Source organism: Choloepus didactylus, chromosome 17, assembly GCF_015220235.1.
Source record: "Choloepus didactylus isolate mChoDid1 chromosome 17, mChoDid1.pri, whole genome shotgun sequence".
NCBI lineage: Eukaryota > Metazoa > Chordata > Mammalia > Pilosa > Megalonychidae > Choloepus > Choloepus didactylus.
In genome coordinates this window covers 33,824,145-33,841,137 of record NC_051323.1, presented here as the reverse complement: position 1 = coordinate 33,841,137, position 16,993 = coordinate 33,824,145, and the positions used below count along the sequence as shown (strand labels likewise).

At 33.5% G+C, this 16,993-nt stretch overlaps 1 protein-coding gene across 3 annotated transcripts in view; it reads right to left on the bottom strand.

Annotated features, from left to right (window-relative positions):
• The window catches only part of FANCL (FA complementation group L), a 67,602-nt gene that overhangs the window by 38,393 nt on the left and 12,216 nt on the right, over positions 1-16,993 (bottom strand). The window contains exons 3-5 of one of the 3 annotated variants that reach the window (XM_037807132.1): positions 12,233-12,293; positions 9,733-9,789; positions 5,593-5,693 (exon numbers count right to left, since the gene is read on the bottom strand). In XM_037807132.1, coding sequence (XP_037663060.1) covers positions 5,593-5,693; positions 9,733-9,789; positions 12,233-12,293 — 219 coding nt within the window. The remainder of the gene's footprint in view (positions 1-5,592; positions 5,694-9,732; positions 9,790-12,232; positions 12,294-16,993) is intronic. The other 2 variants (XM_037807133.1, XM_037807134.1) reach the window with 2 other exon arrangements.

Here is a 16,993-nt window from a genome sequence, read left to right as displayed (position 1 = left end):
AAGAATTACAATCCAACACGAATACATCTGCCCACATGAGCCTGCATCTCCTATAGAAAAGGTGATCATGCATTTCATCCAATCTGAGACACTCCTGAGACTGAAAGGCGCTAGGAAAAAAGCATAAATTTGGATTATCCTAGGTAAACTGTGATGTATGATCAGCCTACCTATAGTTTTTACTCCAGGACATTCGTAAAACCAAACAGAAAATCCCACTAAATACCAACAACTCTGTTTAATTCTTATTGTTTTGATGGGGCATACTGTAAAACAACACAAGCAGAAGTTAACAGAAACCCATCAAAACATTTCTGCATCATTCACCTTTGTGATTCAGCATAACAAAGTAACCTGGAACTGTAATAACATCTTCACATTACCTTTTAGAGGAGTTGTTGTTTTAAAATGTTTTTATGGAAGCTGAAATAAGTACAGAAACTACTACAAAAACAATCAAAGTTATGGTAAGCTACAAATTCTCATTGCCACTTTATGAAAAAAGGTATGTGGATAAAGGAAAAACAGATATTCAATCATATTTTAAATATTTATCTTTCTTTTCTAACAATTCTTATAGTGCCTGATCTTATACAGTAGACTGGACATGTCAAGTTTGCAATTAAAAAACACAGTAAGGTCTGCGTGACCTAAAAGAAAGCTTTTTCTTTTATTAACAGATTTTACTATTGCAATTACAAATCTGTAAGATTATTATTAAGAGTGTAAGGAGAATTTAGACATATTGACCTGGTCTAGAAATCATGAAGATCTAAAAATCCATTTAAATCAATCTGTCATGCATATAATGATGTGTGTCATTTTCAAAGATATTTTAACTGGCTGCTCAAGGCTGAATCTCAAAAGGTAAGAATTCTAATATGGGAACAGAACAGTTCACATCACACCTTTAGCTCTGCAGGTCCTGAAACCCAACTTTATCAGTTTGCCAGTGTTCTTCTAGATCTGATTTAAAAATTAATTCACAAAAATAAAATTGACAAGTGATTTTCTTATTTCACCAGGCAGTATTTGATAATTACTCACAAAATCATTTTCTTTCACTCTTCTTTTCATACAATCCATGCAGACAACTTCTCTTCTACTGATACATTCTTTATTTAAGACTATAAAATGATTAATAGCACCTATATTCTAAGTCAATCATCCACCCTAGTTACTATAATCAAACTAGGATTGTTGACAAATCTAAACAATAGATTTCAAAACTGTTTTCAAGGATAGATTACTTTTGCAAATGGCCAGTTTCATCCATGATGAAATAGCTTTCACTAGGTTTCATCTTGAGTATGTGATTATCTCCAAGTACTTGGTGGAATTTTATTAAAGGTTCCATATAAGAGTCATCCCTAACACAACTCCAAAGAGTATCATTCCCACATAATGTCAGAGTAGTGGTATGCAGCCACCCTTGTTTATATATATATATATATGGTTTTATACATAAACTTGGGAATAAAAATATGTATCTTGAAATTTATTCAGAGGATTTAATAAGAATTACACAAAGTGGCTAGCACAGTCAATGGCACATAACAGACACTTCATAAATGGCAGACCCTGTGCATAAAGGGCCTAGTCCAGGGCAGAGACATGACTATAATGTGAAGAGTGCTCTGGGGGAGGCACTCATATCTTTACTTTTGGTTTTCATCAAACATGCAAGTTTTCTCCCACATCAGAACAATGGATATAATGCAAAGGAAAAGTCAATACTTTCTATTTATTTCTAAAAAAATTTATTTCATTAAATATTTTATATACTTAAATTATTTCTATTCATTTTGCTGCTAACGGCTCTCAAGGAATCCTATAATTATATTCTATTGCACTTACCACAGTTATAATTAAGTATTACTGTGACAATCTACTTAAATTCTGACTCTTCCACTAGAAGTAAGTTCCACGAGGAATCTTAAGTTTTGCTGTCACTGTATCCCCAGGACCTTACATTATAGGCACTCAAAAAATATTAGTTGCGTGAAAAAAAAAAAAAAAAAATGAATGATTCAAAAATCTCACATTTGCATCCTCAATGATTCAACTGATTTTCACTACTGGAGTTCTCCCAGCTTTGTCAGATCCACTCAGAAAACTGGTTCAAATTAAGAAAATCAATGTAACAGAAATAAAACCAGAAAAACTCTTCCTCTTCCCTTGCCTAACCAGTTCCCCTTCCTACATTCTTAACCATCCTCTAACACCTAAGGTAACATTTAAGCATCTGAAAAACGAATCAAAATCATCTCCTATTCCACTACTCTATATCCAAGAATGACTAAGTCCATGACATTAAGGCCTCAACATAAATTTTCATAAAATCCCTAGCTGTTCGGAAATTAAGTGATACTACTAAATAAGCCATAGGTACACAAACACACAATGGAAATACAAAAATATTTTTAACTGATATTAATAAAAGTATAACATATAAATGCTTATTTCTGCTGGGCCCTGATCAGTAAATTGATGATACAGGAAGTCAAACTATTTTAATTGAGATGGACTGTCACATCACAATTCTATGCAGTTTTTTTCCTGCCAGTTTAAAAAAATAGAAGGGATGTTTGTTTCAACTGTAGTTTTGTTCTATTAAGAGCTCCATTCTGCTGCTGTTCATTGGTGTATGGTAAGCACTACTGTACAACTGATGTGTGTACACACACATTTTTAACTAGGAACGAATATGGACAAATACCCTGACAGTACAGCTCAATTAGGGTACCCTTTCTGTTTGTCTGCAGGATAGCGGAAGGGAAAAGAACAAATGTGTTCTGAAAGGAATGAGTATACTGCAACATCATATCAAACATTAAAATGGATATGAGAGAAATCATACAAGGACCTTATTCGTAATGTGTTCACATTAATCATATTAGAAAAGAATGTTTAGTGTTTATTGAGTGTGGGATCTGCTAAGCACTTCCATAAATGTCATTTGGTTCAGTCCTCATATTAACCCTAGGAGGTAAATCTCAACCTAATTTTTTAACAATTTTATGAAAATAAAATAAGTCCAGGTAAGTGCTAAAAAAAAAAAAATTTAGGACATTATAAACAATGTTTTTCTCAAATTTATTAACTGGCTCAACAAAAAGTATATCTTCTCAAACCTGAAACAAGAGAAAACAGAATCTTAATAGTGATATCTATTCAAGAAATTCAAACTGTTAAGAAAAGCATTATTTAAAAAAAAGAAGAGTAAAGAAAAACACCTTCTAAGCCCTGATGGCAACACTTATGAATTCTTCTAAATATTTAAGGAAAAAGTAACAACAAACTATACAGAGTCTTCCATAAAACAAAAAATTAAGAAAGGTCAAGAAGAAAGACCACAGAGCTTATCAAAAGGACATAAAGGGTAATCCTCAGGAACATTACTTCAGCTAGGATTCAAAATGAAAGCCAGGCTGCATGAGACTGAGAAAGCAGAGACAATTTCATCTGTTTTAACACCACACATTTGATAAAGGATATATAGAATTAGGGCAGTTTACAAAATAAAACAAAACATAAAACATAAGATTATCAACCAAAGTAAAGCCAGGATAAGATTAGCATACCAAAATGTGAGTTCTATATCTGTATGGGTCTAATCTCTGGGCCAAATATTTGGCACCAAGTTTCCTAGAAGTCAAGTCAAAGACAGCTTATTCAATTATAACAATCACAATAGCCATTAAATTAAAAAAGTGATTGCTCAAGAGAAGCACAGCTTTTCTAACATACGAAATGGGAGAAAACTTATTTCATGCTTCCTCATTAAGGGCAATGCTGTATCATAAAATGGAAGACTTCCTAAACATAAAATTCTAAGGCATTTCATAAGGCTCTTCCTTACAGCATCCCTTTATACAAGTCAGTGACACAGAATCCACAGGAGCTATCATAAGAGACCAAAATAATGCAGTCCTATGATTCAAGGGTAAAATTAAGAAAACACATACAATAATTAAATTACACAGACTTTAGGAAGTCCCCAATTGAAATATTATTACTTGCAATCAAGATTTTTGTAAGGTTTTAACAGTTGAAATTTGAAGGTATATTCGTTAGCAAGAACCCAGAATATAAATACTCTTGAGTTCTTAAATACAGATTAACATGCTTTGACTATTAACCAGGAAAACAGTAAGGTTAAGGTGTTCTTATAAAAAATTAAAGTCTACCCAAGGTATGTGTCTGGAAGAATAGCCGTCCCACTTCTGCACAGAGGTGCATCAAAAGCAGTATGGCCCACTAGTTCAAGTTGGGCAGTGATGAGAGACAAAATAGATCTGTGGATAACAGCAGGAATTATTCTACAAAGCAACATAAAGGAGAGAAAGAAGCGAAACCTGTTACTTCCTCTAACAGCCACAGTGCATTTTTATCACTTCTAGAAGCAAACTTACATAGAACTATAAGTGGGGATTCTAAAATATGTTTATGTCCCTACTCTACTTTTTATTCAGCAATTCAGGAAATGCTGCAAAATACATTAAAGAATATACACCCTGCATTTGAGATACGTGCCTTTATTTCTTTTAAATGGCTATTTGATTTTCCGGTTCTTTTTAGGTTAGTTCTCAAAAGACCAACTCAGGGAACATAGCTAAAAAGTGACACACAAATGAAATTTTAAAATGTTGTAAACACATTCAGGAAAACAGTGGTAGGATAAATTCTACACTCTTTCCACATAGTAACTAAAAGTCAGCCTTTGATTTATCTTAGTTATAGAGCAATCTAGCCTGAAACAAATGAATACTAAAATACTATTGATAGCGCTTAAGAAGTGATAAGAACTAAATTGGCTTTTTTTTTATTGCTACTTTAGTTCAAAGGAGAAACTTTATGATAAACCTAGTAATAACTGTTTTTTCAAAGTAATCACACTAAGATGGGAACTAAACTTGGCAACTAAAGCTCAACCAAACCACCAGACTTTTCCAGGAGCTATACGGATGAAATTTTAACAACCTGCATACCCATCTACTGAATTTCTTACCCATCTACTAAAGTTTCTTTATGTACCATTCTTTCCAAAGAAAGCTACATGATTCCTCCAACCTGTTACTAATATTTGCTAGTCAAATTATGCAACCACTTAAAATGCAATATATATTTAAATTTAGAAAGGAAGAATTGCATAATAACCAAAAAATAACTATACATATACCAAAAATACTACAATTGTTTCACTCTCTTTCAATAAGTTTCTAAGTATTACTTTTGAAACATGGATAATTTAGTAACATTTAGAATAATGTTAAATGTTCAGTGAAAATATTTATTGTGCTAATATTTTTCTGTGTATATAAAAAATGTTATATTTTCCAAAATTATATTTAGGATTTTACCTTGTAGGCCAATTTTTTAAATGATGATATCCCTCTTTTCATAGTTTAGTTATTCATTCATTTAGGGATGATATTTCTAATTCATAACCACAACAAGCATCAGATAACCTAATTACAAGAAACACTTTTTACCAAACACAGGTATAAAATAAATGCTGAAACTGGAAGTATATTACATTGAATGTGTAAAATAAAGGCATTTCTAAAACTTATTTTTAAATAAACATACTTATCCCAACCAAGAGCTCCTATCTCTTCAATAAGGCATGAGTAGAACTGGGGTGGAGGAGGTGGTACATATAGCTCTTGTTTATTCTTTAAAGCAGCTTCCTGTTTAAAACAAAGAACTTGAATCAGCTGTGGAATGCCAGACAATGAACTGTCAGTATGTAATTACAAAATACAGTTTTATAATGTTCCTTATGCCTAACTAAAGTCCCCATTACTTTTTAAGAAAATATAGCTGACTCATTCCCCTTCTCATGAAAAAGAGATATGAAGGTTATGCAAATTGTCAGTTATTATATCATGAAATGAACTTAAGATTTTAACATTCTCCTAGACTATTTTGCCTACCAGAAATGAAAAAAAGGTAAACAAAACAAAAAAATAACATCCTCAAGGCCTCTTTCTATTAACTTCTATTAGTGTGGATATGATGTTCATACAAAGAAACACACGCCTTTAAAGAGAAAGCTTCACTCAAAGTACATTGTCTAGAGTTACACAATTTTATGCCATCCTTACAAACAAAACCCCCTATTTATCAGAATAAATACTTCTCTGATAAGCCTCTACATTCTGTATTACTCCTCAATTAGGTAAGTCCATGTATTTCGCCATCCAGCTGGCTAGATCATGATTACTCTCCCTGGTAGGCCAACCTATGATTTTTCTAAGACGATTTATGTTCTCTAAACCAAAACCAAAATTTACATTTTTTAAAAGCAATACAGGCACCACAAGAATTATTGAGGCTGAAAATTACCAATTGCTATGCAGTTGCTAACTTAGACAAATGTGTCATTTGAAAAGTAAAAATGTATATGTCTACAAATTACTTAGATGTTCATATGGTCTGGATTATCAAAAGGGATTATTTAAAAGTAAAGAAATAAAATCAAGAGCAATTAGCCATAATAGATAACAAAAGCAAATGGGAACAAGTTTAAAAATCATAAACATTTCTAGTAAATATAACTCTAACAAAAGGTTTAAAATTTTTATTCCTTTAAATATATGTTTAATCTATTAGTGGTTGTTATACACTTTTTTTTTAACAAGGATAGGATACTATTAAATGGAGGTGATACTAGAAAGATCAGTTTTACAAGACAGCATTTCAAAACCAAGATCATTAACTGAAACTATTGTCAGCTAGTTCTGAATCCGCTTCAGAATAAAAAAACTATGAAAGGAGATTCATAAAGCCCAGAAGGCCAATATGGATTTTAATTAGAATGTAAGTTCCTAGAAGGGAAGGAGTATACCACCTTTTTTATAACTTTTATAAAATACCTAACAGTATCTAAAACTAGCCTGATGGTCCATAAAGATAAAGTCTTACTCTTAAGATTACCCTTTATTCATTATTAAATAAAGTGAGCCAATATATTTCCTGTATTTATACAGACAAGTATTTCCTTTGAAATTTTTGTTTTTACTCAAAAATATTAATTACTGCTATCATAAATATTGAAAGTAAAAACAAATATGAATAATAACAAAAATGTTTATGACATTTGTGAACTCTGCCATCTCTCTTGGTTCAGACAAGTTACTCCTACTCCAGAACCACAACAGGAAAAAGGACAAAGGCAGAAAAGCAACTTTCTTCCTGGAGCTTAAGGAGGCAAAAGCACATAGGAAAAAGAGCACAGGCTTCACAGAGGTTTTAAATCATGTCTTTAACATTTCCTTGTTTTGAAGCCTTAGGCCCTCAGTGGTTAAGCACTAAATAAGGGATAAAATATCCTATCTCAAAAGGTTCTTTGAAATTTAGATAAATTTTTCATTTATTAAATATTTACTGAACTCCTACTATATGCCTAGTAATTACCCAGAAATTCCCAGGAAGATATACAAAATTATAGATAATTTTTCATTTATTAAATATTTATTGAACTCCTACTATATGCTTAGTAATTACCCAGAAATTCTCAGGGAGATATATAAAATCTCCTAAATCAGTAAAATCACTACTGATTTAATTTGGGCATCATTCTCAATACCTTCATTGGCAATTATATTAACAACATAACACAACAAAATAAACTAATAATTCTTGTATTTTTTAAGTACTCTTGTTTTAAATGAGCAATAAAATCACCAACTCTGTCCATATTTTCAGAAGAAAGTTAAATCAAGTTCTTACTCAAGTTCTTACTCAAAAATGTGATAACAAATGTACTAAATAAAATACTGTGAATCAAAGACCAATCTCAACATTTTATTTTACTTTTCAACTAATAAGTGTTCCTTCAAAATTAAATGACAAATAGAGCTATGACTTGCAACCAAATCAAGTTAGTTTAGTATGAGAACTTAATGGCACATAACATACATAGTTTTCCTCCAATTCCCTTGGTCCTCACATTTGTATAGCTTAATGAAATTACAATTAAAAGATGAAAGACATTTTCCAAACTTGTTTCCAATGTCAAGGAAATGTAAACCGAAATATGCTTCATTTCATCACCTCATCTTTTTTAGACCTTTGACAAAATTTGTAATCAATTTTGAGAGTCCTTATTTGGTAGGGTTTATAAATTCATAATTAGAAATTAAACTTTAAAAAGTTTAATGTCTTTATTATGATTCCAGAAATTTCATCAAGGCCCTACTTCAGAGGGTTACTATGAGGATTAAATAAAGGACTCAGTAAAATCTAGCAACTAAGTTCTCAATAGATGGTAGCTGCTGCTAAGAATAAAAGGTCTCAAACAGAATCACAAAGAAATATCAAACTGCTTTCAGTTCTTATTAGCAATATTACTATTGCTATTTTTATTTATCCTATCTCTCCAGTTTGAACTGTACCTCAAATTAACCAAATAACTGATGAGGGAAAGTTTTTCTTTACTGCTAATGAATGCAGAAGAAATGAAACAATTTTTTAAATCACTATTTAGTAATTCCTAATGAAATAGTGAACATAAGCAACGATCATCACTAGATGCGAAAGGCAATAGGTGATAAATTGATGGGGAACTTTATATCAGATGTATCTATGCCTATGTATACAATCTTAACTTTACTAAAAGAGACAACATGTGCCTCCTGATGCAATAAATAGGGAAAACAGAGCAACAAGTATCCTTACCAGAACAAATGAACCTGCATCTGTTGAGACCTCTAGATCTAACTACCAATTATAAGAAATAATTTAAGTAGAAGAACATGTTAAAAGACATCATGAAGACACAATAAATGAAATCTAAAAAGTGGAAAATGTTATAGGATACGTAACCTGGTTTATTCAACAAGTAGATGGCATGAAAAAAAAATGTGGGATGAAGAGGAAGTTCTGCTATAAATTTAAAACGAGATACAGCAACCAAATATAATGTGGGAACCTTGTTTGGATACTGATTCAAACAAAGCAGCTCTAAAGAATTAACGTTAATTTTGTTGAGGTAATAATGTATTTAAAGACTGAAAAAAAGCATTTGGCCATTAGAGATATACACTGAAATATTAATGGAGGAAAGGATATAATGTCCAAGATTTCCTTCAAAATACTCTAGTCTTTTTCCCTAAAAAAAGTGGGGAAGAAATTAGATTGGCAAAATGCTGAAGTTAGGTCATAGGCCCATGGTATTCACTATATTCTTCCCTCTTCTTTTATGCTGAAAACTTAAATAATAAAAAGGTTTGTGCATGTGTGTATTTTTTAAAGAATAGAATGTCCACAGGTGAATGAAACTAAATAGCCAGTCATTACGCATAATTGATTAATTGAATAATAATCTCCTATATATAACTGTATGCATGTAATGAAGCCTAACAAGTTTTACAGAAATCTGCAACTGTATATAAAATTATTTACGCATCTTATTATATCTTTAAGTGTGACTATCCAATCTCTCCTTAGATCTCAGTTCTTTAATAGGTCAGTAGTACATTTTATTTCTTCACCACCTACCCAACCCTAGTGTCAAGTATACCAGTTTATGACACAGTCAAACTTTCCTATACACAGTTGTTTCTTTTACAGTTCAAGCAAAGTACCTTCCACATTTATGCACAAAATAAAATAAAACATTAACTGAGTGGGAGTTGAGGTTTTAAACTCAAAACATGTTAGTGTTAAAAGGAACTACAGAAACAATCACTACTTAGAATATAGCCTCAGAAGAAACCTTCTTACCAAAACCATCTTCAATTCCATCATAAAGCTCATTAGATCAGGAGAGTGCTGCAATCTCTAGATGAAAACAACATTTTCAATTAATTTTGGTTGTTCAATGAATATTCTATTCATTGAAACTGAAATAAAATACAGGTCCATGTGAATGTGAAAAAAATTATTAGTTATATCTACAAAAAGTGTAAGAATTGAAGTATTGCTCATCATTCCTATTAGTCTTACTAATTTCATTTTGAAGGAGTTAATTACAGCCCTCAAATCTATTTTGATGAGATATATTGAACTGTGTAAGAATGCCACATGAAATCTCACGCTTCTGTTTCCTCAGCATTGTTTACTGCCAAAGTTTAGCAAACCTAGCAAACCACATTATAAAAATAAACAAATAAAAATACTTTAAAAAGTAGTATATGAGTAATGAGAGTATATAAACAAGAAGATTTTAAAAGAAGATTTAAAAATCAGGCAAATTAAAATGTACTTACAAAGTGAAGGGACAATTATTAATCAACAATACAGGTCTATTTTGATTCTTTTCCCTACCTTAAAGTCTACCTACTGTTGTTATTTTTGTCTTTTCAAAATTATTCACATTAGTTAAAAAAGAGTTCATCTTTCAATAAAGTAAAAATTGTTATAATAAAATGGCAAAAAAGGAATCCTTTCTAAAATAGAAAGAATATTTAAGAATTGTGGTTTCCTTTCCTTGAAATCCTTCATCCTTAAAATAACTATAGAATAAAAGAAAGCAATGAAAATTGAGTTTTACAGTTCTTTTTCTTAGCTAGAACTCAACATCATTTTTCTGCTTGCAATCAAACATTGCATTTTTAGTCATGCATTACACCAATATCTCACCAGCTCTGAACAAAGCCAATGTGTCAATTAGAACACTCTTTTTAGATGAGAAAAATAAGAACCTAAGATATTTCAGAAATCCACGAAGACATATGGTTCACATCTTTACACAGTTTTGATGGGCACATGTTTATAGAACATATCTTCAACTTTTTCTTCTACTATACAGTATATTTCCCCTCAGTTCACTTAATAGACTATCAAGGGTCAGCAAACCACAGTCCAAAAGGCCAAATCCAGCCCAGCATCTGTTTTTGTAAAGAAAGTTTTACTGGAACATGGCTACGCCCATTCCTTTATGTATTGTCTATGACTGCTTTCACACTACAATGGCAGTCAGTGTTGAGCAGCTGCAGCAGAGACCTTAAGGCCCACAAAGCCTGACAAAATTACTAATCTGTCCAATAAGAAAAGGTATGCTGACCCCCGTACTATATTTACTAAAATAAAAAATAAACGTAGCAAAGAATAGCAACATTCACTAGGACTTTGGAATAAAACAAAGACTCAAACTAATTCTGGGTTTTTCCAGACCAATTAGAGTCAAGATGGATGGAGAGATAAACAGATAAATGGAACTTTTTCTAGGAATTCTCTTGGTGAGTTGAAGGAGAAAACAGTTATAGATCTTACCATTATATACAGCCCTTTTGACAAGTTTTTTTTTCCCCCAGGCTACTTAAATACCTGAATACATTCATTTCTTAAAGTTTAGTATACAATATAAATAGTCACTCACAAGATACAGGGATAAGACAGAAAGGAATAATTTAAACATCCCCTTTAAAAACTCCTATAATTATACTGCCAGCCATGACAGCATACACTCTACAAATCTAATAGTTTACCTCTCATATTTCTTTGTGGCTCAGTAATGCTTTATGGGAGAGTGAGTATCATTGTCAGTTATCATAGATAAAAACCGACTCAAAGAGAGAGAAAATACTGGAAATCGGCAAAAAGACGCAAATGACTAAAGCACAAAAGAAATGCAATTCTATAACATTTATCTTTCACAAGAGGTATTGTATTATTTTTGGTTGTTTCAGTAATAGTGATATTCTGAAGTTTCTATAATCTGTAAAGGTAATTTTCAGGTAGAGGAGCCTAAACGTTAAAAATAACGAAATTAGTCCTGTCTATATATCTCACTTACGCTGCCTTTACATCTACTGTCACTATGCAAATACACATGAATCTAAGTGACTTCCACCACATCTTTCCTGTTGACAATCCAGAGCTACAATCCCACTTTTGCCATGGATATCCTAAACTCTTAAACGGGTCCAGGGGCTTTTTCCCATTATCACTATTCAATCTCAGTAAATAAATCACTCAGGAAGTGATGGATGTAGATAACGGTGAATGTGTGTAAAGAAACTAAGACCCAAGGATGGAAATCAATTTCAACACAAATGGTGCCTGGAGATCTGTTTGAGGATTCTAAGATAGAAAACATTTTATATAATAAACGGATGCTTAAAATATTTGACGGGTAATGATGAGACCTACAAAATTCAGCAATTATTAAAATCAGTTTGTCATGACATTCTTAAAGAAGAGGAAATTTAGTAATTTCTTACCCTCACTTAAAACATAAGCCATCCCCCAAGCCCATCTTTATCTCTTTTAAAAGACTTACCTGTTGTATTATTTGATCGTATCCATTAAGTATTGTTCTCAGCTGCCAACTACACAGTAATCTAAAATTTTAATGGGACAAAATTGTTTGTTGACTGTTCAGAATTTAAAGGCAAAAAACTTATTTGGATGCTAACACAAACATGAATGTACATATAAAGGAATGACATAAACATAATTCTGACAAGTTAAAATTTTTACCACTGATCCTGTTGAAAATCTTGTCTTCAAACTGTCGGTACTAATTTTATTACAAAATATAAATAACTACAATCTGTAAATGACATGTATAAAGTACATCTTTTTTTAACTTTAGCATATCCAAAGCATTATGTTTTTATTCTCCTCCAAAGCTAAGTTAAATAAAACCAACAGTTTTGATCACAATATATGAAATGTGTATTTGAAAAATCATATATAGCAATATAACGTAACTAAACGGGATACATACTTTTAATTGCTTAAGTAGTGATAAGTAAATGTTCAGCCATCTACTCATTACCTCAGATCAACACTGCCAGGTAAATAACTCTTCTTAGAATTACTTTTACTTACCAAGGAGTAGGAAACCCCTCTATGAGTTTTTCCCACTATGGGCTTTTCAAACCATCACTACTTCCTCCAGTCCCAGTTGGCTATCTCCCGTGCCCATCTCCATCTCTTTCCTTAGTGGAAAAGTAGCTCATTCAACTGTTGATGGCTAACCCCCTCTCCAAATGTGCTTTCTGTCTCTTGCCACCAACTGAGTTACTTCAGTTCATTAATTATCCCTTTATTGTAGTATCTTTAACTTTTTTTTTTTGCTAGTTTTTTCTCCTTAACAAATTAATTGCTCAAATATCACTCATCTTTAAAAACAGTGTCATGTGTGATGGTTCCACAGGAAGCTAAGCATGGGGTTGCCATATGGTCCTGCAATGTAGTTACTGTGTTTATACTTGGAAGAACTGAAAAGAGGGACATTTTCACAGTGGGGTTTATGGTATCAGTATTCATGATTTGCAATGGATGGAGGTGAACCTAAGGGTACATCAACAGATGAATGGAATGGCACATTGACAGATGAATGGAATGGCAATCTGTGAATGGAATACCGAACTGCTACAAGAAGGAGTGAAGGTGTGAGGTAAATGGACACTGAGGACAGTATGTTGAGTGAAATAAAACAGAAATGAAAACAAAACTATTATAATGCTTCACTAATTTGGACTAAATATAATGTGCAAACTCTGAGAATTGAGTCTGAGAGCACAGGTTATCAGGGGAAGGCTTATTGTAAAGGTTCCTAGACTATAAGCGCTTACAGCAGTTACATCTATCCCTGAGCTGTAATGGTTATTTCTAAACTCTGAGTTGCTGAGCTGTTTGTGTATAACCTACTCAGTCCCTGGAACTTTGGGTATCTGGGTCATACCTGAGACTCAGAGCCAGAGTCTGGCAGCTATGAATGTTAGCATTACCCCATAAAGCAAATGTTAAAGGGTCTGAAAAAAGAGATCAGACTTCACTTAGTGATATGAACAAAATGGACTTGGTTAGGACTAACGTAAATCAGACTGAAGGGTAAAGGAAAATATTGATGGCGTTTCTGAAGCTTCAGCTTCCGTGTGGGACCAAAGAAAGATGTTTATTAGGTGCAAGACCTATGTTTTTTGTAACACATGATATAATTTGACTTGTATAGTCAGTTTTCTCAAACAACATAATCATACAGAGCATTGTTTGGGGAGTGGGGTCTGGTTGGTTTGTGCAGGTTAGTGTGAAGTCCCAGTACATCCCAGAACAAGTCTGGCAGAGAATGAAGATGTACTTGCAAAGCCCCCTTGAGGGACTGTGGGAAGGTGTGGAAATATTAAGTTTTCCCACCTGGGGAATTAATGATATTCTCACAAGCACTGGGGACTACCAAGTTGGAAGGCCGAGCCCTAGACCTTGGGGCTTGCCCTTATGAAGTCTGTTACTACAAGGGAGAGGCTAAACCTACTTAAAATGGTACCTGAGAGTCACCCTCAGAGAACCTCTTTCATTGCTCAGACGTGGCCTCTCTCTCTCTAAGCCAATTGCGCAGGTAAACTCACTGCCTTCCCCATATGTGGGATGTGACTCCCAGGGATGTGGAACTCCCTGGCAATGAGGGACATGACTCGTGGTGATGACCTTGGCCCTAGCATTGAGGAATTGAAAACACCTTCCTGGACCAAAGTGGGGAAGCAAAATTTAACAAAGTAAAGTTTCAGTGGCTGAGAGATCTCAAGTAGAGTCGAGAGGTCATTTTGAAGGTTACTCTTATGCATTATATAGATATCCCTTTTTAGTTGTTAGGGTATTGGAATAGCTAGAAGGAAAATACCTAAAACTGTTTAACTGCAACCCAGTAGCCTTGATTCTTGAAGACAACTGTATAACTATATAGCTTACACTGTGTGACTGTGTGATTATGAAAACTTTGTGGCTCCCACTTCCTTTATACAGCGTATGGACAGATGAATAGAAAAATGAAGACAAAAAGTAAATCAATAATGGGGGTAGGAGGGTGGGATGTTCTGGGTGTTCTTTTCCACTTTAACTTTTATTCTCATTCTTTTTTGTGTGTGGTAATGAAAATGTTCAAAAATTGAATGGGGTGATGAATGCACAACTATATAATGGTGCTGTGAACAACTGATTGTACACCGGGGATGACTGTGTGGTATGTGAATATATCTCAATAAAATTGAATTTAAAAAAGCAACATAGAGCAGGAAACAAATGATTAATAAATCAGAAAATATGCAAAAAAAAAAAAAGACATCATTGCTGCATAAGAAGAAACTGGAATACAGACTGTAAACTTTATAACTGCACTTAAGGTGATTATGTAAGTGAATATTTTTATTCGTAGGAAATGTACATGGAAGTATTATGTGTTCAAGGACTATATTGTGTGCGACCTGTTCTCAAATGTTCAGAAAATGATGATAAATAGATAGATGACAGATAAATACATAGATAGATTGAAAGAAGACAGAATGATATGGCAAAGGTACAACTGTTAAAATTTGGGTATCTGGTGCCTGGGGGTGTGTTGGAGTTCTCCATCTGGGGTCTGTATTATTTTTGCAACTGTCTTGTAAGTTTGAAATTATTTCAAAATAAAAAGTTTAAAAAAAAGAAAACTCAGTGTCTCTGTTTTTAACTCTTTCTTGACCCCAGGCCCCACTGTGGCCACTCCTGCTCTTCAAAGTTTATACTATTTCCATTTTTACTACCCACTTCAAAATCCAACACAATCTGGCTCTGCCACTGTACCAAACCTATGCATTAAAAAACTCAACTTGATTCCTCTGTTAACATTAAAACTCTCTCTTCATTTGGCTTCAGAGACACTACTTTTCAAATGTTTCTCTCATTTTTCTAGTCAATCCTTGATCTTCTAAGTTCCTCTTTATTTATCAGTTCTTTAAGCAGTGGTATGTCTCAAGGTTCTGTCACTGACCTTTTCACCCCTCACATGCAGGCACTGGGAAAGTCTATCATTTTCATGGCCCCAAATCCCATACCTACCTTAACACTCCATGTCTCACACTGAAGTTTCAGGCCAATACTCTACTACCTACTAAATAACACTTCTTGATATTTCACATCCAATATGTCTTAAAACAATCTCCTTTTAACTTCTCCATCCATCATCTTTCCCCTAGATTAGTGAACTTGAAAAGCATCCTTTGCTACTTTTTCCCCCTTAACTTCCACTTTTAATCAGGCAAAAAAAAAAAAAAACTGTCAATTCTATACTCCTAAATATCTCTATATCTAAACACCTCTACCCTGTCTGTAGTGGGCTGAATGGTTACACCCACATCCCAGTCCCCAGAACCTATAATTATTACCTTATGTGGCAAAAGATGTGATTCAATTAAGGTTCTGGAGAGAAGGTGCTTATCCTAGATTTTCCAGACAGACCCTAAATAGAATCACATCTATCCTTATGAGAGGGAGTTTTGGAACAGACATAGAAGAGAAGACACACACAGAGAAGAAGGCAATGTGAAGCCTAAACCTTGAGTTCAGACATCTGACCTCCAGAACCATGAGAATAAATTTCTGTTGTTTAAGCCATCACTTTTGCAGTAATTTGTTATTAGAGCAGCCACAGGAAACTAATATACTATCCCAGAGATACTTAGGAGTAGAATTGAGATTTTGGGCACTGCCTGAATTTCCAGCCTCATCTCTTGGCATTCCTGGACTAGTACTCTGTAAGGATCCAGAAAAGCTGAAAAGTTTGCTCCTCTATCACAAAGTCTTGGCTTTAACACCCTCCATGCGTTACTTTCTCCACACCTGTTTCCACCTTATCCCAAGTACTGACAAGATGATGATCTTCTGCATACACAAAGCATCCAGTGCATTCAAAATCATACACTTCATTCTGGTCTATAAATATCAGTTTACTCCTCTTCCCAAGCAGACTAGTCCCCAGGGGACAGGATAATGCCCTTTCTCACTTTATCCCAAGAGCCTAGATTACAGCCTGACTATAGCAGGTCCTCACCTAACACCTGCTGAATGAAAATGATTTCTGAATTCATGCAACACAATGTTGGTCCTAATTTATAACAGGACTGAACTGACAATGTGGGTCTTCCTACAGATTGAATATACACATAAATAACATCAGTCAAAAGTTGGAAACAAAGTCTTCTAATCCTTTTGTGTTCTCCCTTTATAGTCCTGTTAAAAACATTAGTAAAGGGCACACAAGTACTGTTCACTGTTTTAA